The following is a 26,623-nucleotide window of genomic DNA, read 5'->3' on the forward strand; positions in this document are numbered from 1 at the left end:
CTGCATAAAAGTTGTGAGGTTCGAGTCTGTATCCCAATCTTGAATCAAATTGGTTCGATTAACCAAAGTAGGAATTTATAAAATATTACATGCAGTTTGTGTGCTTTTTGAGCAAAATTGAATATATCTGCAAATATAATTCTGCAATTGCAAATTCACCCCGTAGACTTGTGTGACTGTGTGTGCATGAGAGTGTGTGCATATATGCAAATGAAGTGTGTGTGAGTTGGAGTATCAGCCTGTGAGATGGGGTGAGTGTTAGGGTGTGTGTGTGTCTGAGAGAGCGAGAGATAAAGGCAAGGGGTTGCACTTTGCTAAACCAAGGAAGGGCAGGACTTGTACAGTTAATGGTAGGGCCCTGCAATGTGTTCTAGAACAGATTCATGGGGGGGGGGGCGCGTGGAGGGGTTCAGGGACATAAAGTTAAAAATCTCTCAACACCAGGTTATTGTCCAACTGGTTTATTTGGAAACACAAGCTTTTGGAGCACTGCTCCTTCATGGGATGTTTGTGGAACAGGATCATAAGACACAACCACCTGATGAAGGAGCAGTGCTCCAAAAGCTAATGATGCATCTCCCCTTTTTTCCTTCTCTTGACATTCAGACACTTCAATCCTGTCAGTAACAGCCTCATCGCCAGAGAGCAGACTGCGCATGCTCCTCACTGCACACAAGGTACACGCCTCGCGACTTTCTTTTGGTGGGCCAATCAGGAGCGCTGGAGGACCGGAAGGTGACTGGTCCTCCTGCCAATCAGAGCCTTCCTATTGTCTGAATGTATAAGCTGCTGCTCTGTGTCTCTGAATGGAGATTGAGTTTGTTCCAGACTCCCTTCTTACTTCTGCTAATCTAATCGTTTTACCACATCTGTCTGTGGCGTGCAACCCTCCCCCCACCGATAGCTGAGTCTTATTACTTTTGCTGATGCAAGACAGGATCTTATTTGCTTATCTTGTTCATACTAACTCCCTATGTGCGTGACCATTGCTACTGTCATGTCAATACATCTGCTTCTACCAGTCGACCACCTCCCTTTTCAGTGAGTTATTTCTTGGAATATACCCTCATGATTCTGCCTTGCGATTTTCACAAGGGCCTCTCACAGTTACTGTACCTGCATCCAATGCATAAACCATTCTGAACAAAAGAAACCACTTCATCCACACAACATAAACATCCGCACTGTGTTCAAAAAACAGATGAACTCAATTTGAATATATTCAATGGGCCCTTATATTCAGGAAGACATCCCCACTTCTAATCCCAGTTCATCTTCCAAATACACCACTTTGCCTTGCTGATTGCTTGCTGCATCTGTCTGATGACTGGTGGAGAAGAACACTGAGGCCCCTTTGTACACCCATGCATCATTCCTGATGAAGGGCTTGGGCCTGAAATGTCAACTCTCCTCGTCTTCAGGTGCTGCCTGTCCTGGCTGTGCTTTTTCAGCCCCACACTTTTAGACTCTGATTCCAGCATCTGCAGGTCTCACTTTCTGTACATCGGACGCTGAGCGTTAACCTTTATAAGGTGCATGGAGAGTCAATACCCAAGGTCTTTTCCTCAGGGTAGGTGAGTGGGGAAAGGGACTTGAGGGGCAACCTTTTCAAACACACGATGGTGCATGGATGGAACGAACTGCTAGAGGAAGTGGTGGAGGCTGGAACAGGTACAACATTTAAAACCCATTTTGATGGGTCCATGAATAGGAAGAGCTTAGAGGGATATGGGCCATATGTGGGCAAATGAGACCAGGTTAATTTAGGATATTTGGTCAGCACGGTCGAATTGGGGCCAGAGGGTCTGTTTCCGGGCTGTATTTGTCTCCGGTGAATGCCGAAGTGTGGTTGAACTTTCAGAGCAGCTTTCCAAGATGTTGTGCCCTTACTGGGAGCAAAAGAAGTTACAACGAAGTCTTTCGTTTGTGAGACAGCAACCGAGTGAGTGAGTGCATCTGAGAGTTTGGTGGCAAGTGGGAATTCATTGCACTGTGGGGATGAAGCCCTACCCTATCCAGTCATTTCTGCTGGTGGATGAGACCAGGCCTCAAGTTGAGGGGAGTAGATTTAGGACAGAGATGAGGAGGAACTGCTTTTCCCGGAGAGTAGTCAATCTATGGAATTCTCTGCCCAAGGAAGCAGTGGAGGCACCTTTATTAAGTATATTGAAAACATAGTTGGATGGGTACTTGCATGGTATGGGACTTAAGGGTCGTCGGGACAATGCAGGGAGGAGGATCTCAGACGACGGATATATCAGCCATCATCATAATGAATGGTGGAGCAGGTTCGATGGGCCAAATGGCCAACTCCTCCTTCTTTTACTATGAAACTATAATCCTGCATTTCCCATGGCTAACCCACCTAACCTTCACTTGCCTGGACATTATGGGCAATTTAGCATGGCCAATCCAAATCAAGGCCGGTGAGCAGTGTAGTGATGTGGAAAATGACCATCCGAGAATGATAGAAAGGGACAAGGTGAGTAAATGTACCAGCAATCAAAACTGGATTCTGAAGATCACAAAAACTTGAAACTAAAAACGATGTTTCTGAATGTGTGGTGTATTGTAACAAAATTGAGTGCACACATTGAAGAGAATAATTATGATCTGAGACTCCTTACAGAGGCATGGCTTCAGGATGACAAGGATTGGATCCTGAATATCGAGCTGGTAGTCAAATGGGAAGCTAGGTGAAGGTAGAGGGTTGACGCTGGTCATCAAAGCACTAATCAGAGGGAAGTCTGGTGTCAGCTTGGATTCAGGTCCTGATTTCTCTGTCCTCTGATGTCCCTGTTCTCACAGAGTAAGATATTGGTCTGTTCTCTGCTCTGCTGGATTTCTGCTGAAGCTTTGAAACCACCCCCACCACCCCCACACCTTCTGGAGCAATAAAGCATTCAGTCAACCAAGACCCAAGCCACAGTCTCCCAGCCTGTCAACCATCCAGACACCGAGTGTAGTCCTAGCCAGGAATCAAACAAGAAAAACAGAACAAAATTAGAAATAAATAAATGCTCGTGCTTAATGTTTGTTCATGAGGAAGTAAACCAGAAATAGGGCTCTCCCATGATTCTTATAGTGCCCCTCTTGAGGCACTCTCTCACCCTAACATCTAACTATTCATACCCAGCTATGATTTACAACAATATTTACACCAGCAGAATTAAAGCATCTGTTATCAAGTAGATATTGCGATACAGCACGAAATAGACTTTTCTCTGTCTCATTCACACATATATCACATATACATCCATGGGGGTGAATTTATATTTGCAGAATTATTCGATTTTTCTCAAAAAATGCACAATCTGCAGATTGATCCATGTAATATTTTGTAAATTCCCCTTTGGAAATTTAACCAGTCTGACTCAAGGTTGTGATACAGACAGACTCGGACCTCACACCTTTAATGCATTGTCAGAGCTGAGATGTCACCTTTTCTTATAAAACTTTGAGTTATCTCAAGAAAATGTCTCTCAGGAACTTCCGGGATTTACAAATGAATGATACGAGCAGCCCATACTAAAAGATGAAAGACTTAACAATCCAGGATTTTTCAACATATGATTTCAGTGCACAGTAATGTTTTTCCATCCATTCTGTGCCTTATGATTTTATTCTCCACAATTACCTGATGAAGGAGCCACGCTCCAAGTGCTAGTCATAGAGATGTACAGCATGGAAACAAACCCTTCGGTCCAACCCGCCCACGCCGACCAGATATCCCAACCCAATCTAATCCCACCTGCCAGTACCCGGCCCATATCCCTCCAAACCCTTCCTATTCATATACCCATCCAAATGCCTCTTAAACGTTGCAATTGTACCCACCTCCACCACTTCCTCTGGCAGTTCATTCCATACATGCATAACCCTCTGCATGAAAAGTTGTCCCTTAGGCTCCTTTTCAATCTTTCCCTTCTCACCTTAAACCTATGCCTTCTAGTTTTTGACTCCCACAGCCTGGGGGGAAAAGACCTAGGCTATTTGCCCTATCTATGCCCTTCACAATTTTATAAACCTCTCTAAGGTCACCCCTCAGGCTCTGATGCTCCAGGGTAAAATAAATGCCCCAGCCCCTCTCTCAGTCTGTTCCAAAGTCAGTTCACTGGGACACATACACTCATTCTGTGTAACCAGTTAAAGCTCAGTTCACTGGTATGTTCCTCTCCGAATGCTCCTCTGCTCACACTGATGTCCAGTACCTTTTGAAGCAGGTCAAATGGATTTCTCTTTCCAGACTCAACCCCCCCAACGATATTGAGTGACCCTGTCAGATCTTGTTATGGAATTTCTTCCAAGATTTCTGTCTGCAGATCTTCCCCTTCTGATACCCCGTTAGCAAAGTTGAAACAAGTCATCACTGTCTGTACCAAATAGAAATTCTGATTATAATGTATGTGTCTGTGTGTTTAAAGTACTAACCCAGTAACATACAAACGGTATTATTGATTTAAAATACACAGGAGACGTGAGGAGGGAGGTGTCAGGACCTGGCACACTCTGAACCCTGACAGGGTGTTCCAAAATATTTCAAAATGAAGGGGATGGCCATAGAGCTGTACAGCACAGAAACAGTCCATCTCGTCCATGCTGACTAGATATCCGAAATTAATCTATCCTATTTACCAGCACTTGGCCCATATTCCTCTAAACCCTCCCTATTCACATACCCATCCAGCTGCCTTTTAAAAATTGTGTTTGTGCCAGCCTCCACCACTTCCTCTAGCAGCTCGTTGCACACATGCACCACCCTCTGTGTGAAAAAGTATAAATCGATGCCTTCCTCATCCCCCGTTTTACCTGTACTGATACCTTCGGGGATCTCTGAACTTGGACAGCAAGGACCCTTTGTTCCTCTGCACTCTGTAGGGATCTACTATTTATTGCTTACTTCCTTCCCTTATTAAATTTCCCAAACTGCCTGGAGATTAAATTCCACAGTTCTGCCCCATTTACGAGCTGATAGATATCAGAGTGTAGCCGGAGACCATCCTCCTCCCTATGAACAATACCACCTTTCCAGCATTTACTCCTGGACAGAGGGGACAGCATTGTCTCCAGCTGAGCAGTGTGTTTGTTAGCTTATCAGCATGTCCAACTATATTAATCAAAAGTACCTCACGTTAGCTGCACAATAAACCATGATGTTAGTTCCCATTATCTCTTTAGTTGCACCCTTACAGATTTTCCTACATTCTACTTAATGATATTCTAATGTCACGGTTAGAGGTGTCAGCATTCCAGACCCTACTTAATATTTTCCTAATGTCATGATTAGATATTTATTATCAATAGTCTCAAGCAGGCTGACTCTACCAATCATTAATTAGATATTTAATGTCATATCCCAAATATTTATTGTCCCAATCCTGTCAATCATATTTAGCAGGTGAGGCTAACTTTACTGACTGTTATCACATCTTGCCATAGTGACCTTTCAGCCTCAACCTTACTCTGCTAATTGGTGTAAGAGCTTTCCACTATCCTTTGCAACAAACTGGCAGTGGTCTCCATGCTCTAACCCTTCCCATGCTTTCATGCTCTTTATTTTCCATACTATCTAAAAATAGACTCAGGGTTGTAGAGCACAGAAACAAACCCTTCGGTCCACACCGACCAGATGTCCTAAATTAATCTAGTGACCCATTTGCCAGCATTTGCCCCCCCACCCCTCTGAATCTTTCCTATTCATATCCGCATCCAGATGCATTTTAAATAATGGAATTGTACCAGCCTCCACCACTTCCTCTGGCAGCTCATTCCATGTACATACCTCATCCTCTGTGCGAAAAGATCGCCCCTAAGGACCCAGAGAAATCTTTCCCCTCTCACCCTAAACCTATGCCCTCCAGTTCTGGTCTTGGGGTCTTGCCCCCCACAATAAGCGGAAAAAAACATACAAAAATTGAGCAGCCAGACAAAATGCAAAAGGAATAAAATATCGAGCCATAAGGGGAAAAAAAATTGTGTCTCTATCTTTTTTCCCCCATTGGTATTTGGACCCTTACAATCTGTCAGTAACACCAACATCCCCGGAGAGCAGACTGGGCAAAACACTGGGCATGCTCATCGCTGTACGCAAAAACGGCGCGAGACCTTCTTTTGATTGACCAATAGGCAGCATTGGAGGACTGGAAGGAGACTGGTCCTCCTGCCAATCAGAGCCAGCCCATTGTCTGAATGCGGAAGTTGGACCATGAACTTCTCAAGCTGCGAGTCCTGATCCTCTCTCTCTCTGAATAAAGATTGAGCTTTACCCCGACTGCAAATTCCTTCCTCTGTCTCAGGTCTGTGAGTACGGCACTCTCTTATCTCGCCCCCTTTTCTTTACCATTCTGTGATTCAATTGTTGACTTTCAGCAACTGAAAGGAAAGAGAGTGAATTCGGCGGGGACAGACTCCGGAAACGTTGATCCAGGTCTGTATCTCAATTGGCAAAATAGTTAGGCAGGAGTCATCAGATGGTGGAGAAGTCGATATATCAGGTGTAACCCTTCTTCAGGGCTGGGGCTGGGTGCAGAAACTGCAGATAAAAGGGGGTGGTGGAGAAGTGGGGATAGGTCGAGGCAGTTAGAGGGTACGACCTGGTTGGTCAGTGGGAGGAATGAATCTGGTTGGTGGCAGGGAGGAGGTCGGGGATGGGAATAGAGTCAGGGAATGGAGGGGTGGGGGGCTTGAAATTGGAAAACTTAACGTTGAGTCCTTGGGGCTGCAGGCTGCCCGGATGATGAGGTGATGTTCCTCCAATTTGCGTTTAGATTCGTTGTGGCAATGGAGGAGGCCAAAGATGGTCATGTCAGAAAGGGGGTGGGAAGGGAAATTGGAATGGGTGGTTACTGAGAGGTCTGGTCACCCTCTGCAGACACAGCTGCGATGCTTGGCGAATCGTTCCCCAAGTTTGCACTCGCTCTCCGATATAGAGAAGACCACAATTGGTAAACACATGGCAAATGCAGTACCACAATATGAAGTTATAGCCTTGGCTGTGGAAAAAAAACGCAGAAAGGAGGTGTATTGTTTAACTGGAGATGTATTTGAATGTGGAGAAAGTGAGAACTGGAGATCAGAGTCAAAAAGTGGGGTTGCTGGAAGAGCACAGTAGGTTAGGCAGCATCCGAGGAGCAAGGAGAAAGTGAGGACAGCAGATGCTGGAGATCAGAGCTTAAAAATGTGTTGCTGGAAAAGCGCAGCAGGTCAGGCAGCATCAAAGGAGAAGGAGAATCATTCCTGAAGAAGGGCTTATGCCCGAAATGTCGATTCTCCTCCTTTGCTGCCTGACCTGCTGCGCTTTTCCAGCAACACATTTTTAAGCATCCGAGGAGCAGGAGAGTTGACGTTTTGGACACGAGCCCTTTATCAGGAATGATGTGTGGATGGACAAAGAGGCCTCAGCATCCTTCTACACCAGTCACTGTCATTTGTCAGACAGGTGTAGCAAGCAATCAACAAGGCAAGTGTATATTAGCAAGAGGAATTGAGTTTAGAAATGGGGATGTCTTCCTGCAGTTAGGGGGTCATTGTATATGGTCAAGGCTGAGTTCATCTGATTTTTGAGCAACACAGCGGTGGATTTGTGGGGGAAGGCAAGAAAGTGGTTTTAAGGCCAGTTCCAAAGTCATACTGCACAGAAACAGATCCTTTAGTCCAACTAGTCATAGAGATATACAGCATAGAAACAGACCCTTCGGTTCAACCCGTTTATGCCAACCGGATATCCCCACCCAATCTCGTCCCACCTGCCAGTATTTGGCCCATATCCCTCCAAACCCTTCCTATTCATATACCTGTCCTGCTGTCTTTTTAAATGTTGCAATTGGACTAGCCTCCACCATTTCCTCTGGCAGCTCATTCCATACACGTAATTCCCTCTGTGTGAAAAAGTTGCCCCTCAGATCTCCTTTGTATCTTTTCCCCTCACCCCAAACATATGCCCTCTAGTTTTGGACTTTTCCCCCCGACACCCTTCCACAGATAAGGCTTTGTCTATTTATCCTATCCATGCCCTTCATGATTTTAGAGGTTACTCCTTGGCCTCCAATGCTCAGGGCAAACAGCCCTAGCCTCCCTCTAGATCAAATCCTCCAACCCTGTCAACATCCTTGTAAATCCTTTCTGAACACTTTGAAGTTTCACAACATCTTACCAATAGTAAGGAAACCAGAATTGCACACAATATTCCAAATGTGGCCTAACCAATGTCCTGTACGGCTACAACATAACTTTCCAAATCCTATACTCAGAGGATTGGGAAAGTTTTCAGAACCTACAAAAGACAACCGGGAAAGAATGGAGGGACAAACCGAACCTTTGAGGGTCAGCTTGGAGGCATTGAGGTCTCAGGACAGGGGGTGGGGATGACCCCAGCTATGAGCCACATACCAGCAAATGGGACTAGATTGATTTAGGATATCTGGTCAGTACAGTCATGTTGGACAGAAGGGTCTGTTTCTGTGCTATATATCTCGATGACTCTGGCTTTCTACTAACTTTTGCCATGTCAGTAGGTTCACTTTCTCTCTAATGTCGGTGTTAATGCCTTGATGTTCTCACTTTCCTCCCACCTTCCCGGGGACGTTAACCATTTTGTGTATGGGTGTTCCTCAAGAAGCTGCGTGGCAGGTTCACCCTGAATTGACACACTTTTTTTTTGCTTCCCAAAATCAGACCTGCTCACTCTCAGCAGGATCCCAATGTTGTGAAAGATATTAGCTTTTCAGGTGGAGGTATCCAAAATTCAGAGAGATATCATATCATGTCTTGACATTTTTGCTTTTCTGCCCCTGTAAGATCCTGAAGCAGCATCTTCAGGGGAATTAGTCAGAGCGGAGTGAGAACAGAGGGGGAGAGAGAGTGGGATGGTGCTTTCAATTTTGTGGAATAACAAAAGAAAAGAATATTCCACAGACAGTAGAATTGCTTGTTCAAAATTTCTACCCTGCACTGGCAGTGATGAGCTTTGTAATCTATTCTGACAGAGTTTTTGAAGATTTGAAGAGGGAAGTTTCAAAATCAACGGATGAAGGGCTTATGCCCGAAACATTGACCCTCCTGCTCCTCGGATGCTGCCTGACTCCCCTGTGCTTTTCCAGTGCCACATTTTTCCACTGACTCTCCAGCATCTCTGACCCTCACTTTGATGTCAATGTCTGACAGTCACTCAATCCACTGGGGCCAGCAAACATTTTCGACCGTGATTTCTGGGAGAGGGATCAAAGCTTTTTGGCTCCTGTCTGAGTATGTTTTCAGCATCAGTGGGACTGGACGAGAGACCCCACTGTTGCAGCGCACTGTGCGTGGAGACTGAAACAGTTATACGGCCTGGAAAAGGGATTTCACGGCAGGGAGGGGCTCTACACGTGTTTGTGTGCAGCCGAAGCTTTGGCCATGGAGAAACCTGAGGAATCCCGCCCTGTGGAGAAACCGTGGAAGTGTGGTGACTGTGGGAAAGGCTTCCGTTTCCCGTCTGCCCTGGAGACTCATCGGCGCAGTCACACCGGGGAGAGGCCGTTCCCCTGCACCGACTGTGGGAAGGCCTTCAGACATACCTCCCACCTGCTGGCCCACCAGCAGGACCACACGGGGGAGAGGCCCTTCAGCTGTCCAGATTGTGGGAAGGCCTTTGTGTTTTTCTCTGCCCTGTTGGCCCACCAGCGGGTCCACACAGGAGAGAGGCCGTTCAGCTGCCCCGAGTGCGGGAAGACCTTCAGGTATTCCTCCACCCTGTTGAGCCACCGGCGGGTCCACACGGGGGAAAGGCCCTTCAGCTGCCCCGAGTGTGGGAAGGCCTTCAGCGATTCCTCCACCCTGCGGAGTCACCGTCGTGTCCACACGGGGCAGAGGCCCTTCAGCTGCCCTGAGTGCGGGAAGGCCTTTACCCACGTCTCCTCCCTGATGAGGCACCAGCAGATCCACACGGGGGAGAGGCCCTTCAGCTGCCCCGAGTGTGGGAAGGCCTTTACCCAGGCCACCACCCTGCTGACCCACCAGCGGGTCCACACGGGGGAGAGACCCTTCAGCTGCCCCAAGTGTGGGAAGGCCTTCAGCAGTTCCTCCACCCTGCTGACCCACCAGCATGTCCACACGGGGGAGAGACCGTTCACCTGCTCTCAGTGCGGGAAGGGCTTCACGTGCTCCTCCAACCTGCGGAGCCACCAGCGTATCCACACGGGGGAGAGGCCCTTCAGCTGCCCCGAGTGTGGGAAGGCCTTCAGCGATTCCTCCTCCCTGCTGAGGCACCAACGGATCCACACGGGGGAGAGGCCTTTCACCTGCTCTCAGTGCGGGAAGGCCTTCACCTACTCCTCCCACCTGCTGACCCACCAGCGAGTTCACTTGCCATCGCAGGGGGAATGAAGGAGTCACGGCCGAGTGCCATTATCGATTCGACTATCAACCAGGTTCTGGGGACTCCTGGGTTTGAATCCCACTGTGGCAGATGGTGGAATTGGTATTTGGTCAGAAATGTGGAGTTCGGAATCTAACCATGAGACCGTTTCAGGGAGGGGGTGGTGTGGGAGAGAAAGCCCCCATGTGATTCCCTCTCTCCCTTGTTAGGGAAGGGAACCACCATTGTGGGAAAGGATTCACTCAGTCGTTCCAGCTGCATCCTTTACCCGGTCTGGCCTACACCTGACTCCAGACCCACAGCAGTCTGGTTGACTCTACACTGCCCCTTCCTGGCAAATGAGCAGGGAGAAACTTACTTGGAGACAGGGTATGGGTTAAAATTGCTGAGTGAGGCAATACTTCCTCCGGATTACGGCTGTACCAAGGATCCAATTACAAAGGGACAACTTGGTGCTGACCAATAGTAAAGACAGTGGGGTGTGTGTGGGCTTTGATCTTGAACTGTTTAAAAAGCTGCGACTTTGTCTATGCCTTTTTGCTGGGGGAATCTGAAGCTGTAACAAAGTCGGGTCACAATCAAGGTTACCTGAACTTACCGCCGGGCTCAGACTCTCATTGAAAGCTTTGAGCTCCGAGAGGTTTTTGTTTTAAAGCTGCTCCTGTCTTTCAGCCTCTGCAGAGTTTCCGATGTCGTGTATCAGATGGAGCAGTGAATGAGTAGCTTGTATCATTAGAAATTGTACATCTTTCAGGTACTGCGTTGTTTCATCAGCATTGTCAAGTTTACTGGCAGCACCAGGAGGTGGGGGCTGTGTTCAGTCGAAATGATATGGAGGGGTTGGTATTAGACTGGGGTGATAAAGTTTAAAAAATCACAATACCAGGTTATTGTTCAACAGGTTTATTTGGAAGCACTAGCTTTCTGAGTGCTGCTCCTTTATCGGGTAGCTGTGGAGCAGACACAGAACGTATATCAAAAGATCATGCAACTGATAGAATATATTGAACAAGCCTAGATTGCTGTTAAGCCTTTCATCTCTTAGAATGGGTGCAGGTTTTGGTTCATTAATGTGTCACTGCCAGAACATCTTTTAAGTCACATTCTTGAGATGACTTAAGGTTTTATGAAAAAGATAACATCTCAGCTCAGACCATGCATTAAAGGTGTGAGGTCAGAGTCTGTCTGTACCCCAATCTTGAATCAGACTGGTTCTATTTCCAAAGGAGGAATTCATAAAATATTACATGGATTGACTGCCTGGACATTGTGTGCTTTTTGACCAAAATTGAATGTATCTGCAAATATAATTCTGCCAATACAAATTCACCCCACAAAGAATTGTGTGTGCATGCATGTGAGTTTGTGCGTGAGAGTGTGTACATGCTTGGTAAAGTGTGAGTGTGATGGTGTATAAGCCTGTGAGAGTATTGAGGGGAGGAGGAACGTGTGTGTGTCGGAGCATATGTGTGAGAGGTATTAATACAAGCAAGGGGTTGCATTTTGCTAAAACAAGGAAGGGCAGCACTTGTCCAGATAATGATAGGGCCCTGGGTCATGTTATAGAACAGACAGACATGGGGGGGGGGGGTGTGTGGTGTTCAGGTACATGGTTCTTTGGAAGTTGCATCACAGGTAGCCAGGGCAGTTAAGAAGGCATTTAGCAGCATAGCATTCATTGTTCACACCATTGAGTATCGGGGTTGGGACATCATGTTGAGGTTGTACAGGATGTTGGTGAGGCCACTTGCAGAGGACTGAGTACAGTTCTGGTGGCCCTGTAATAGGAAGAATACTATCAGAGAGGGTTTAATAAAGATTTACCAGGATGTTGTAAGGACTGGAGGGTTTGAGTTATAAGGAGAGAGGCTGGGACTTTATTCACTGGAGCACAAGAATGTAGTTTAAATGCAGAGCTTTTCTAAGAAAAATGTCAGTCTGACTCAACATTGGGACACAGACAGAATTCACACCGATTGTCTCTACTTATAAATAGAGCAACGTCTCTTTGAAATGTAGATTCATTTGGATATAACTGTGTGACTTTACATATGAAGATATCCCTTTGAATGTGCTCACATCCCTTTGAAATATAATCTTGTCCATTTAAACCTCTTTATTTGCAGATTCGTGCACTTTGTGTCTTTCACTGTGTCTTACATTTGCACACACACACACACCATGGGTGCTGGGGGAAAAATAAGCACTACCGTAGTGAGGTGGAGGGGGGGGTTAAGAAAAAAAATAATAAGCAATGGATTCCAGCATAAAAAAATGCAGATATGACGCCGTCCCGTTCGATGTCGGAATATCTGTTTAAATTGAGCCGTGAGCTTTCCCAATGTAGACAGGGCTCCTCGAAACGTGGCAGTGTCCCCGCCCCCCGCAGCTGCAGAGTGAGACAGGAGAGTTTGTTTTTGTGAATGAACAGTTGTAGCGCGAGGTGGCTGTGACTTGGTGACGGTAAGGCTCCCCCGGCCCCGCCCATCCCCCACCCCGGCCCCGCCCATGCCTCCCCCGGCCCCACCCATCCCCCCCTCCCCGGCCCCGCCCATCCCCTCCCCGGCCCCGCCCATCCCCCACGTGCAGACGTCACGCGGGGGTGAAGGCGGTTGGGAGGAGAAGTCGCTCGAGCGAGGAAGCGGCGGGAGGGCGGCCGTTAGGAAAATGGCGCCGTGCGGCTCCCCCCCGGGGTCAGACACCCGTCCTGGGCACCGCCGCCTTCCTGGGGCAGCTGCTGGGTCACGGGCCACACCGCCCCCCCCCCCCCCCCCGGGCTGTACAGCAGGTAGGAGCCGGTGATCATTGTGGAGGAGGATGGGGGTTAAGGGTCTGTTTGGGAACATGGTCGGCCGCCTGGGGGGTGGGGCTCTCCTGGTCGGGGGGCGGGGCCTGTGACAACGATGGGGACACGTGGGAGGGACTGGGCCCGGGGGGGGGAGGGGGGGATGTGGGGTCTGTCCTGTCAGAGTGAAAGGGGAGGCAGTCATTGAAGAGGCAGGATCTGTTTACCCCCCTCACTGTCTGTTTAATCCTCGGGCTGTTTACCCCCCTCACTGTCTGTTTAATCCTTGGGCTGTTTACCCCCCTCACTGTCTGTTTAATCCTCGGGCTGTTTACCCCCCTCACTGTCTGTTTAATCCTTGGGCTGTTTACCCCCCTCACTGTCTGTTTAATCCTCGGGCTGTTTACCCCCCTCACTGTCTGTTTAATCCTTGGGCTGTTTACCCCCCTCACTGTCTGTTTAATCCTCGGGCTGTTTACCCCCCTCACTGTCTGTTTAATCCTCGGGCTGTTTACCCCCCTCACTGTCTGTTTAATCCTCGGGCTGTTTACCCCCCTCACTGTCTGTTTAATCCTCGGGCTGTTTACCCCCCTCACTGTCTGTTTAATCCTCGGGCTGTTTACCCCCCTCACTGTCTGTTTAATCCTCGGGCTGTTTACCCCCCTCACTGTCTGTTTAATCCTCGGGCTGTTTACCCCCCTCACTGTCTGTTTAATCCTCGGGCTGTTTACCCCCCTCACTGTCTGTTTAATCCTCGGGCTGTTTACCCCCCTCACTGTCTGTTTAATCCTCGGGCTGTTTACCCCCCTCACTGTCTGTTTAATCCTCGGGCTGTTTACCCCCCTCACTGTCTGTTTAATCCTCGGGCTGTTTACCCCCCTCACTGTCTGTTTAATCCTCGGGCTGTTTACCCCCCTCACTGTCTGTTTAATCCTCGGGCTGTTTACCCCCCTCACTGTCTGTTTAATCCTTGGGCTGTTTACCCCCCTCACTGTTACTTGTGTAATTGCTGAGGGTAGTGTGTAAATCCTAGTGAAGGAGATTATACACCAGCATGTATATGTTCCTCAGTTATTGAAGGGGCAGGACCTGTTGAGAATGGTTAGTAAATGTGGTGCACTAAGCCTTGTTAACATGGATATAGTTTATTATTTGGAAAAGTAGACTTTATTATTTAGAGTCATAGAGATGGAAACAGACCCATTCGGTCCAACCTGTCCATGCCAACCAGATATACTAAATTAATCTAGTTCCCTTTGCCAGCACTATATCCCTCTAAACCCTTCCTATTCATATACCCATCCAGATACCTTTTAAAGGCTGTAATTATACCAGCCTCCTCCACTTCCTCTGGCAGCTCATTCCATACCTGCACCACCCTCTACATGGAAACGTTGCCCCTTCAGGTACCTTTTATATCTTTGTGGCCTCACCCTAAACCTATTCCCTCTAGTTGTGAGTCTCACCCCAACACTGAGGAAAAGGCTTAAAAAACATTGTCAAATAGCGAGCCACATTGGGGGGGGGGGGGGGGAATTATGGCTCTGCCATATTTGTTCTCAGATAGGTATTTGGAAACTTAAAATCTGTCAATAACATCAGCATTGCTACAGTGCATGTTGTGTACACTCCTCAGTGTCAACAAGCAGGGCACGTGTTTGCCAATGTCACCAAAACATTGGACATGTTCCTCACTGTCAGCAGAAACGTTGCGAAACCTACTTTTGATGGACGAATAAGGAGCACTGGAGGACCGGGGGGAGACTTGTCCTTCTGTCATTTGGAGCTCACCTATTGGTGAATGTGGAAGTTTGAGCATGAGCTTCTTAAGGTCCTGCTCCTCCTCTCTCTGAATGAAGATTGAGCTTCACCTCAGACTGCAACTTCTTTCCTCCGTCCAACATGTGAGTACAGCACTCTCTTTTCTCACCCCCTTTTCCATTTACGTTTCATTCTGGGGTTCAAGTGTTGACTTGGAGCAACTGAAAGGAATAGGAGTGAATCCAGCGAGGGGACAGACTCTGGAAAAGTTAGTCCAGGCCTGTGTCTCAATTGGCAAAATAGACAGACAGGAGACTGGAAGAGCAAGCCAGGCAGTATCAGGAGGTGGAGAAGTCAAGGTATCTGGTGTAACCCTTGTTCAGGACTGGGGGTGGGTATAGGGAGAGCTGTGGAACAAGGGTGTGCTGGGGGCAGGGTATTGAAGTGGGGATAGGTGGAGACAGGTAGAGGGTACAATAGACAATAGGTGCAGGAGTAGGCTGTTCTGTCCTTCGAGCCAGCACCACCATTCATTGTGATAATGGCTGATCATCCTCAATCAGTATCCTGTTGCTGCTTTATCCCCATAACCTGGTACGACCTGGTTGGTGAATGGGAGGAAGGAATCTAGTTGGCAGGGAAGAGTGGAAGGGGCTGGGAAGTGAGTTGGGGGATGGGATGGGAGATTATTTGAAATTGGAGAACTCTGTGCTGAGTCCTCCGGGCTGTGGACTGCTCAGACAAGATGAGGTTTTGTTCCTCCAATTTGTGGTTTGGTTTGTTGTGGAAATGGAGGAAGCCAAAGATAGTCATGTCAGAGGGGGAGTGGGAAGGGGCATTAAAATGGGTGGAGACTGGGAAGTCCGCTCAGCCTCTGCGGACCCGGCTGTGATGCTCAGCAAACCGTTCCCCAAGTTTACGCTCGGTTTCCCCGATGTAGAGAAGACCACAATTGACAAAGCACAGCAGGTCAAGCAGCATCTGAGCAGTAGGACAGTCGAAGTTTGGGGCACGAGCCCTTCATCAGGAATGATGTGTGGATGTTCCGAGGGGCATCAGTGTCCTTCTGTGCCAGTTGTCAGACAGGTGCAGCAGGCAATGAGCAAGGCAAGTGGTGTATAAACAAGAGGAATTGAGTTCAGAAGTGGGGATGTCTTCCTGCAGTTAGGGGGTCATTGAATATATTCAAGGCTGAGTTCATCTGATTTTTATGTGAATGTTTATGGGGAAGGCAAGAAAATAGTTTAAAGACTAGTATAGAACCAAGTTACAGAGCCATACCGCACAGAAACCGATCCTTCAGTCCAACTAGTCCATGCTGACTATGTTCTCAAACTAAACCAGTCCCACTTGCCAGTGTTTTGGCCCAAATCCCTCCAAACCTTTCCTATTCATGAACTTATCCAAATGTCTTTTAAATGTCGTTACTGTATCTGCATCCACCACTTCCTCTAGACATTTAGTCCACACGTGAACCACTCTATAAAAAAAATTGTGCCCTTCAAGTCTTTTTAAAATCTCTTTCTCCTGTCACCATCAAAATTTGCTCCCTAATCTTGAAACCCCAACCCTAGGGGAAGGACACCCGTCGTTCACCTCATCTCTCTCCTCATGATTTTATAAACCTTGATAAGGTCACATCTCCTCCTCCTCTGCTCCAGTGAAAGTCCCAGCCCATCCACCGAGATGCAGGTAGATCCATATCCAGTCATGATCGGTTCAATGCTGGTCCCAATTCTCTCTCACGGTGTCCAGGACAGCAAGAGACCACAAGACACAGGAGCAGAAATTAGGTCACCAGGTCTGCTCATTCCATTCAATCATGGCTGATATGTTTCTCAGTTACATTCTTCCGCTATAAGCAAAGTGAAAATGGAGGGAGTGAGTGTGGGATGGAGATTTTCAGCTTCCAGGGAATAAGAGAGGAAAGAGTTCACCATAAATTAGAATTTATGGGATCGGCTGATGAGCCGAGGAGTGTCAGTTGGAGTTTAATTTAGAGAAATCAGAGGTTTGTATTTTGGTCAAGCAATCCAGGCACGACTGACACAGTTAAGGGGAGTGTTGCAGAATGAAGAGACCTTGGAGTGCGAGAGTCTCAGGTGGATAGAGTAGTGAAGGCGGCGTTTGGTTTGCTTTCCTTCATTGGTCATAGCATTGAGTATAGAAGTTGTGAGATCATGTTATACACACTTCCCACTCGAACGTGTTATCTAACTGCTTAACTGTTTTTAGTGAATATAATCCACACCTCCCGCTGCTGTCATAACATGGTTTGTTTGGAAGCCCTAGCTTTCGGAGTGATTAGATTTATTTTAGATTTTATTACTTACAGTGTGGAAACAGGTCCTTCAACCCAAACCGACCCTTTGAAGAGCTACCCACCCAGACCTATTCCCCAACATTTACTCCTTCACCTAACACTACAGGCAAATTAGCGTGGCCACTTCACCTAACCTGCACATCTTTGGACTGTGGGAGGAAACCCACGCAGACATGGGGAGAATGTGCAAACTCCACACTGACAGTTGCCCGAGGTGGGAATTGAACCCGGATCTCTGGCGCTCTGAAGTGCTGCTGCTGCTTCAGGTGGTTGTGGAGAATAAGGTCATGATTAGACTATTTATAGCCAACGGAGTCCAGTGTCCTGGAGATGTGATACATTAAACAATTTAGATTAAATCTTCCATCTTTTAGAATCTGTTCTTTGGTATGTTAATCCCAGAACCTGTTTTCAGTAACTTTCTCAAGAACGTAATTTAAATGCATAGCTTTTCTATCAAAAATGTCAGGCTGACTCGACATTGGGACCAAGACAGAATTCGACCCTATTGGTGGATAGGCTGGGACTTTTTTCACTGGAGCACAGGAGGTTGAAAGGTGAAGGTATCGAGTGCCTCATGAGCAAGTTTGCAGATGACATTCAGATTGATGGAAAATCAGATAGTGAAGGGGACTGTCAGACGCTTCAGCAGAATACAGATCGGAGAGTTGGGAAGAGAAATGACAGATGGAGTTCAACCCAGACAAATGTGAGGTGATGCATTTTGGAAGATGCAATTCAAGAGCGAGCTATACAGTAAATGGAAAGGTCCTGGGGGAAATTGATGTACAGAGAGAGCTGGGTGTTCAGGTCTATTGTTCTCTGAAGGTGGCAAATGCGTGTCAGAAGAGTGGTCAAGGCAGCATACAACACATGTTCCATCATCGGACGGATTGAGGAAAAGAGCTGGCAGGTCATGTTAAAGGTATATAAGATTTTGGTTTGGCGCATTTGGAATACTGCGTACAATTCCGGTTGCCAGATTTCCAAAAGGATGTGGATACGTTTGGAGAGAGTGCAGAGGGGGTTCACCAGGATGTTGCCTGTTATGGAGAGCGCTAGCTATGAGGAGAGGTTGAGTAGATTAGGATTATTTTCACTGGAAATAAGGAGGTCGAGGCAGGGTGGGGGGTTCCTGATTGAGGCCGAAAAACCATGAGAGGTGTAAACGGGGTGGATAGGGAGAATTATTTTCCCAGAGGAGAAGACTTAATTACTCAGGGTTACGAGTTCAAAGTGAGAGGGGAAAGGTTTGAGGGAGATCTACATGGAAAGTTCTTTACACAGAGAGGTGGTGGGTGCCTCGAATGCATCGCCAGGGGAGGCAGTAGGGGTGGGATCGATAGTGTCATTTAAGATGTATCCAGACAGATACATGAATGGGCAAGGAGCAGAGGGATACAGATCCTTAGAAAATAGGCGGCAGGTTTAGATAGAGTATCTCGATCAGCATAGCCTTGGAGGGCTGAAGGGCCTGTTCCTGTGCTGTAGGGTTCTTTGTTCTCTTTATAGAGGTTTCCAAAATCAGGCTCACTGCCTTTATTCCTGATGAAGGGCTTTTGCCCGAAACGTTGATTTCGCTGCTCGTTGGATGCTGCCTGAACTGCTGTGCTCTTCCAGCACCACTAATCCAGTGCCTGCAGATTGTGCAGTCTTTCAGCAAAGTAGAATGTTTAGGGTGCAGGTTTGCTCGCTGAGCTGTAGGTTTGATATCCAGACATTTGATTACCTGGCTAGGTAACACCATCAGTGGTGACCTCCAAGTGAAGCAAAGCTGTTGTCTTCTACTTTCTATTTATATGTTTGTCCTGGATGGGGTTCCTAGGATTTGTGGTGATATCAAAGTTATGAAGCGAGATACATATTTTGTTTTACCAACTACAATGGCAGTGCAGAGAATTTCAGAAAAGTGCAATAAATATTTGCTTTTTACCCCTTATTCAACTCATTCAAGAATTTCAAATTGAATCTGAGCTAACTTGAGAGCAAATGGCAACATTCGTTTGTTAATAGACTCACCATATATTATGAAAGATCACTTTTAGCTAAGTCACAATGTTTAATCCCAAACAGAGCAATTAAGTGCAAAGTTACGTTCAACCATTTAATAAAACCCTGCAAATTTTATTTTGTATGAAAATACAATCATTTTATAATTTGGATAAGATCTTTACAAAGGAAATATATTAAACAAAATAGCTTTCCTGGGTATCAATATTGACAACAGTTATGCAGCTATTATTTGGCAATTGACCAACTAATTGAAATAGTTTCAGAATAAATGAGCTGCTTCATTATTATACATTGAGGTATTGCATATCTTGGCTCTCACCCAAGTATTCTCCGAAGAAAAAAATGTATCTGGATGGGGACATGAATAGGAAGCATTCAGAGGGATATGGGCCAAATGCTGGCAAATGGGTCACTAGATTAATTTAGGATATCTGGTTGGCCTGGACTGAAGGGTTTGTTTCTGTGTGTCATTACAGACGCCCCTCTTCTGGGATCCCCATACCAGCTGTTATTTTCATGAAATAATCTGACAATTGTTGACTTCCATCAACCTCTTCCATCCAGAGAAATTTCCTCTCTCTGCAAAGTGTGGTTCACGTTGGCAAGTTCAATCCTCCTCAGCAAAAAGGCAGAGAGAAAGTAGCTGCTTTTTAAACAGCTCAAGATCAAAGCGCACCCCACCACCACCCCCCCCCCCACCCTCCCCCTCCAACCCACCTCACTTCTATACTATTGGTCACCACCAAGATGTCCCTTTGTAATTGGATCCTTGGTACAGCCTTAACCTGGAGGAAGTATTGCCTCACTCGGCAATTTCAACCCATACCCTGTATCGCACCATCTGCTGCAGCAGGATTCAAACCCGGGAGCCCCTGGAACTGGGTTGATAGTCCAGTCGATAATGGCACTCAGCCATCGCGCCTTCAATCCACCTGCGATGGTACATGAACTCCCTGGTGCCTCCGGAGGTTGGTAGAGCTGGTGAAAGCCTTCCCGCACTCTGGGCAGCTGAAGGGCCTCTCTCCTGTGTGGATCTGCTGGTGAGTCAGCAGGTTGGAGGCCTGGGTAAATCTCTACCTGCACTTTGGGGCAGCTGAAGGGCCTCTTCCCCCGTGTGGACCCACTGGTGCCTCAGCAGGATGGAGGAATCACTGAAGGCCTTCCTGCACACTGGCCAGCTGAAGGGTGTCTCCCCAGTGTGGATCCGCTGGTGGGTTAGCAGGGTGGAGGAAGTGCTGAAGCCCTTCCCGCAGACGGGACAGGGGAACGGGCGCTCCCTGGTGTGGCTGCGCCGATGAGTCTCCAGGACAGAGGGGACACGGAAGCTTTTCCTGCAGTCGCCACACTTCCACCATTTCTCCATGGGGTGGGATTCCTCGGGTTACTCCATGGCCGAACCTACAGTTACACACAAACGTGTGAGGAGCCCCTCCCCACCCTGAATTCCCCTTCCCAGTCCGTATAACTGTTTCAGGCTCCACACTCAGTGCGCTGCAACAGTGGGGTCTCTCATCCAGTCCCACTGATGCTGAAAACATCCTCAAACAGGAACCAAAACACTTTGCTCCTTCTCTCAGACTCAGTTGAAAATTGTTTCCGGTCCCGATGGATTGAGCGACTGTCAGACATTGACGTTAAAGTGAGGTCTGCAGACGCTGGAGAGTCAGTGTCAAAATGTGTGGTATTGGAAATGGCCAACAGGTCAGGCAGCATCCGAATCGGAGGAGAGTCAATGTTTCGGGCGTAAGGCCTTCATCTGTTGGTTTTGAAGCTTCCGTCTTCAGATCTTCAAATACACTGTTAAAAACAGATTACAAAAGTCATCACTATCCGTGCAGGGTAGAAATTCAGAACAAGCAATTCTACTTTCTGTGGAATATTCTTTTCTTTTGCTGTTCCACAAAATTAAAAGCACCATCCCACTGTCCCTTCCCCTCTGTTCTCACTCCGCTCTAACTAACTCTCCTGAAGATGCTGAAAAGCAAAAACATCAAGACTGACATCTCTCTGAATTTTGGATACCTCCACCTGAAAGTTAATATCTTTCACAACACTGGGATCCTGCTGAGAGTGAGCAGGTCTGATTTTGGGAAGCAAAAAAAAAGTGTCAATTCAGGGCGAACCTGCAATGCAGTTTCTTGAGGAAGGACCAGACACAAAATGGTTAATGACCCCGAGAAAGTGGGAGCAAAATGAGACATCAAGGCATTAACACCGACACACTTCAGACAAACTCTTCTGCTTCCAGTCAGGGCAAAACATGCTCTGAAAGTCCAGCCTTCACAACAACACTTCTGCTTTCACTGAAGACAATTAGAGTCACACAGCGCAGAAACAGAACCTTTGGCCCAATCTGCCCAGATATCCTAAATTAATCTAGTCAGATTTGCCATCACTTGGCCCCTATATGGGTCGGGTGCTGACAGCTGGGACTAAATTGGGTTGGCTCTCTTGTCAGCAAGGACGAGTTGGACCGAAGGGTCTGTTTCTGTGCTGTACATCTCTATGACTCCAGTCACATTTGCCATCACTTGGCCCTGACCCATCTGAACCCTTCATATTCGGATGCCCGTCCAGGAGCCTTTTAACTTGTCATCGTACCAGCACCCACCACTTCCTCTGGCAGCTCACTCCATCGCTCAAGCGACTCCACGTTGAAAGCGTCTGGTCTGGTGCACCAGATGACATCAGGATAATCTCAGATCGTTCCAGATCGCATCGATACTCAGTCAGTGGCTTTCCCGATCAGGATGTTGTACGTGATCAAACAGGTCAGTGAGTAGGTGATCCCCCACCTCTTAGTTCAAGTATCTCTACGAGAGCTCCCTTGCTGGAGGGTCCCTTGGAGACACTTCAACTGGACTTCATTGAGTTGGAGAAATGAGTTGAGTTGCTATAAATATGTTTTGCTTAGTGCTGATGTCTTTTCGAAGTGGATTGAAGTCTACCCTCCTCCTAACGCTACTGCTGAGACTGTGGTGAAGGTTTTGTTTAAGGAAATAATTCCCCCCTTCAGTATACCTGCGTGCATTAGCTCTGACAATGGACCACACTTTGTAGGTAATATTAACGGAGAACTCTGTTCCCAGCTTTGTATTTGTCGGCAACTGCACGGTGCTTATCATCCTCAGGTGACCGGCCTTGTTGAATGTTTTAACCAGACTCAAGACTAAACTTGCCAAATAAGTGGCAGAGTCTGGCCTCTCCTGGTTATGCTAATCCCTGTGGCCTTATTCCAGATGTGATCCATGTCTGTGGGCAAGACACGACTGTCTCCAGCTGAGAGTCTCTCTGGTCACCCCCTCCGTACCCCTTGGAACGATTCGGCTCCCTTCTCAGTCCACGTCCATCACATGACCGAAGCAATGATTGGTTATGTTCTTGCTTTAACCAATGTTATGTGTGCCTTTCACTCCCAGGAGCGTGCGGCCTAGAGCGATGTTCCCTCCCTTTCAGCCTCGTCACGGGTAGACCCTGGTTCATTGGTGCTCGTCAAGAACTGGACTGGCAAAGGTCTCCAACCTCGTTGGGATGGCCCCTTCCAGGTTTTACTTCCCACCCCTACGGCGGTCACAGTCACTGGGCGCTCAGCTTGGGTCCAACTGCACCATTGAGAATTGATTGACCGCACCAATCAAAAGGGGGAAAGACGAGGAGAGAATCCTGGAATCTCATGAAAAGGAGTGGACCCTGTCCAGTTGGGTTTTTGAATCCTGCTGTTGTTCTAATGTTAATCTTATTACAGATACTTGAACTAAGAGGAGCGAGTGGTGGTTTATGGAAAATATTCAGCCTGTTGTCTGGTTACTAGTGGTGTGCCACAAGGATCTGTTTTGGGACTACTGCGGTTTGTCATTTTTATAAATGTCTTAGATACAGGCATAGGTGGATGGATTAGCAGAATTGGACAGAGAGGAGGCAAATGGAGTTCAATGCAGCTAAATGTGAGGTGATTCACTTTGGGAAGAATAACAGGAAGGCAGTGATCTTGGAGTCCATGTGCACAGATCCCTGAAAGTTGCCACTCAGGTAAATAGTGCTGTGAAGAAGGCATACGGTGTGTTAGGTTTCATTCGTAGAGGGATTGAGTTCTGGAACCGCAATATCACACTGCAACAAAACCAAACACGGATGCGGCCACATTTGGAATATCCTGTATAGTTCTGGCCCCCATATTTCAGGAAGGATGTGGGAAGCATTGGAAACGGTGCAGAGGAGATTTACCAGGTTGTTGCCTGGTCTGGAGGGAGGGTCTTATGAGGAAAGGCTGAGAGAGGGTCTGTTCTCATTGGAAAGAAGGCGGATAAGGGGGGATTTGATAGAGACATATAAGATATAGATAGGGTAGACTGTGAAAGACTCTTTCCTAGGATGGTGACGTCAGCTTGTACGAGGGGGCATAACTACAAATTGAGGGGTGATAGATTTAAGACAGATGTCAGAGGCAAGTTCTTTATGCAGAGTGTGGTAAGGGGGTGGAATGCCCTACCTGCTAAGGTAGTCAACTCAGCCACATTAGGGAGATGTAAACAATCCTTAGATAAGCACATGGTTGATTTTGGGATAGTGTAGGGAGACAAGCTGAGAATAGTTCACAGGTCAGCGCAACATCGAGGGCTGAAGGGCCTGTTCTGCACTGTACTGTTCTATGTTCCATGTTCTAAACTTAGTGCAGGAGGCTGAAAGAAATGAGCAGCTTTAAAACAAAAACCTCTTGGAGCTCAAAGCTTTCAATGAGAGTCTGAGCCCGGTGTTAAGTTCAGGTAACCTTTATTGCAACCCAACTTTGTTACAGCTTCAGATTCCCCCAGCAAAAAGGCAGAGAAAAAGAAGTTGCTTTTTGAACAGCTCAAGGTCAAAGTGCACACACCACACCTCCCCTGTCCCACCTCCCCCTCACTGTCTTTACTATTGGTCAGCACCAAGTTGTCCCTTTGTAATTGGATCCTTGTTACAGCCGTAACCCGGAGGAAGTATTGCCTCACTCAGCAATTTTAACCCATACCCTGTCTCCAAGTAAGTGGCTCCCTGCTCATTTGCCAGGAAGGGGCAGTGTAGAGTCAACCAGACTGCTGTGGGTCTGGAGTCACGTGTAGACCAGACCGGGTAAAGGATGCAGCTGGAACGATTGAGTGAATCCTTTCCCCCAATGGTGGTTCCCTTCCCTAACAAGGGAGAGAGTGAATCAGATGGGGGCTTTCTTCCCCGCACCACCCCCTCCCTGAAACGGTCTCATTGTTAGATTCCGAACCCCACATTTCTGACCGAATACCGATTCAGCCATCTGTCGTGGCAGGATTTGAACCCGGCGGACCCCGGAACCTGGTTGATAGTCCAATCGATAATGGCACTCGGCCGTCACTCCTTAAATCCCCCTGCGATGGCACGTGAACTCGCTGGTGCTTCCACAGGTTGCAGGAGTAGGTGAAGCCCTTCCCGCACTTAGAGAAGGTGAACGGTCTCTCCCCGGTGTGGATCCGCTGGTGCCTCAGCAGGGTGGAAGATGTGCTGAAAGCCTTCCCACACTCGGGGCAGCTGAAGGGCCTCTCTCCCGTGTGGACCCGCCAGTGGGTCAGCAGATGGGAGGTATACCTGAAGCCCTTCCTGCACTGAGAGCAGGTGAATGGCCTCTCCCCCGTGTGGACCCGCTGGTGGGTCTGGAGGTTGAAGGAGCAGGTGAAGCCCTTCCCACACTGAGAGCAGGTGAACGGCCTCTCCCCCGTGTGGACCCGCTGGTGGGTCAGCAGGGTGGAGGAATTACTGAAGCCCTTCCCGCACTCAGGACAGCTGAAGGGCCTCTCCCCCGTGTGGACACGCTGGTGCCTCAGTAGGGTGGAGACCTGGGTAAAGGCCTTCCCACACTCTGGGCAGCTAAAGGGCCTCTCCCCCGTGTGGACCCGCTGGTGGGTCTGGAGGTTGAAGGAGCAGGTGAAGCCCTTCCCACACTGAGAGCAGGTGAACGGCCTCTCCCCCGTGTGGATACGCTGGTGGGTCATCAGGGAGGAGACGTGGGTAAAGGCCTTCCCGCACTGAGAGCAGCTGAAGGGTCTCTCCCCCGTGTGGATACGCTGGTGAGTCTGCAGGGTGGAGGAGCAGGTGAAGCCCTTCCCGCACAGAGAGCAGGTGAATGGCCTCTCCCTCGTGTGGACATGTTGGTGCCTCAACAGGGCGGAGGAATTACTGAAGGCCTTCCTGCATTCAGGACAGCTGAAGGGCCTCTCCCCCGTGTGGATACGCTGGTGGCTCCGCAGGTTGGAGGAGCAGGTGAAGCCCTTTCCGCACTGAGAGCAGGTGAACGGCCTCTCCCCATTGTGGACACGTTGGTGCCTCAGTAGGGTGGAGACCTGCGTAAAGGCCTTCCCACACTCTGGGCAGCTGAATGGCCTCTCCCCCGTGTGGACCCGCTGGTGGGTCAGCAGGGTGGAGGAATTACTGAAGGCCTTCCCACACTCGGGGCAGCTGAAGGGCCTCTCCCCTGTGTGGACACGTTGGTGCCTCAGTAGGGTGGAGACCTGGGTAAAGGCCTTCCCACACTCTGGGCATCTGAACGGCCTCTCCCCTGTGTGGATACGCCGGTGACTCTGCAGTGTGGAGGCCTGGGTAAAGGCCTTCCCGCACTCTGGGCAGCTGAAGGGCCTTTCCCCCGTTTGGTCCTGCTGGTGGGCCAACAGGTGAGAGGAATGTCTGAAGGCCTTCCCGCAGTCGGTGCAGGGGAATGGCCTCTCCCCCGTGTGACTGCGCCGATGAGTCTCCAGGGCAGACGGGAAATGGTAGCCTTTCCCACAGTCACCACACTTCCACGGTTCCTCCACAGGGCGGGATTCCTCAGGTTTCTCCATGGCCACAGCTTCAGCTGCACACAAACACGTGTAGAGCCCCTCCCTGCCGTGAAGTCCCCTTCCCAGGCTGTATAACTGTTTCAGGCTCCACACACAGTTCGCTGCAACAGTGGGATCTCTCGTCCAGTCCCACTGATGCTGAAAACGTCCTCAAACAGGAACCAAAAAGTGTAGATCCCTCTCACAGAAATCACAGTCAAAAATCGTTGTGGTCCCGATGGATTCAGAGACTGTCAGACATTGACATCAAAGTGAGGACTGCAGACACTGGAGAGTCAGTCAAAAAATGTGGCGCTGGAAAAGCACAGCAGGTCAGGCAGCATCCGAGGAACAGGAGAGTCAATGTTTCGGGAATAAGCCCTTCGTCCGTTGATTTTGAAACTTCAGTCTTCAGATTTTCATATACTCTGCAAAAAGAGATTACAAAAGTCATCACTATCAGTACAGGGTAGAAATTCAGAACAAGCAATTCTACTTTCTGTGGAATATTCTTTTGTTGTTCCACAAAATTGAAAGCACCATCCCACTCTCCCTTCCCCTCTGTTCTC

At 48.2% G+C, this 26,623-nt stretch overlaps 2 protein-coding genes across 4 annotated transcripts in view; one reads left to right on the top strand and one right to left on the bottom strand.

Annotated features, from left to right (window-relative positions):
* LOC140460002 (uncharacterized) overlaps nucleotides 1-12,474 on the top strand; it is a 69,547-nt gene extending 57,073 nt beyond the window's left edge. Inside the window, exon 8 of the mRNA XM_072554407.1 lies at nucleotides 9,244-12,474. Coding sequence (XP_072410508.1) covers nucleotides 9,244-10,362 — 1,119 coding nt within the window. The 3' untranslated portion in view covers nucleotides 10,363-12,474. The remainder of the gene's footprint in view (nucleotides 1-9,243) is intronic.
* Nucleotides 12,475-23,989: 11,515 nt separating this feature from the next.
* LOC140460782 (uncharacterized) overlaps nucleotides 23,990-26,623 on the bottom strand; it is a 133,117-nt gene continuing 130,483 nt past the window's right edge. Inside the window, exon 2 of one of the 3 annotated variants that reach the window (XM_072555463.1) lies at nucleotides 23,990-25,872. In XM_072555463.1, coding sequence (XP_072411564.1) covers nucleotides 24,513-25,872 — 1,360 coding nt within the window. In that variant the 3' untranslated portion in view covers nucleotides 23,990-24,512. The remainder of the gene's footprint in view (nucleotides 25,873-26,623) is intronic. The other 2 variants (XM_072555464.1, XM_072555465.1) reach the window with 2 other exon arrangements.

Source organism: Chiloscyllium punctatum, chromosome 36 (assembly GCF_047496795.1).
Source record: "Chiloscyllium punctatum isolate Juve2018m chromosome 36, sChiPun1.3, whole genome shotgun sequence".
NCBI classification, from domain to species: domain Eukaryota; kingdom Metazoa; phylum Chordata; class Chondrichthyes; order Orectolobiformes; family Hemiscylliidae; genus Chiloscyllium; species Chiloscyllium punctatum.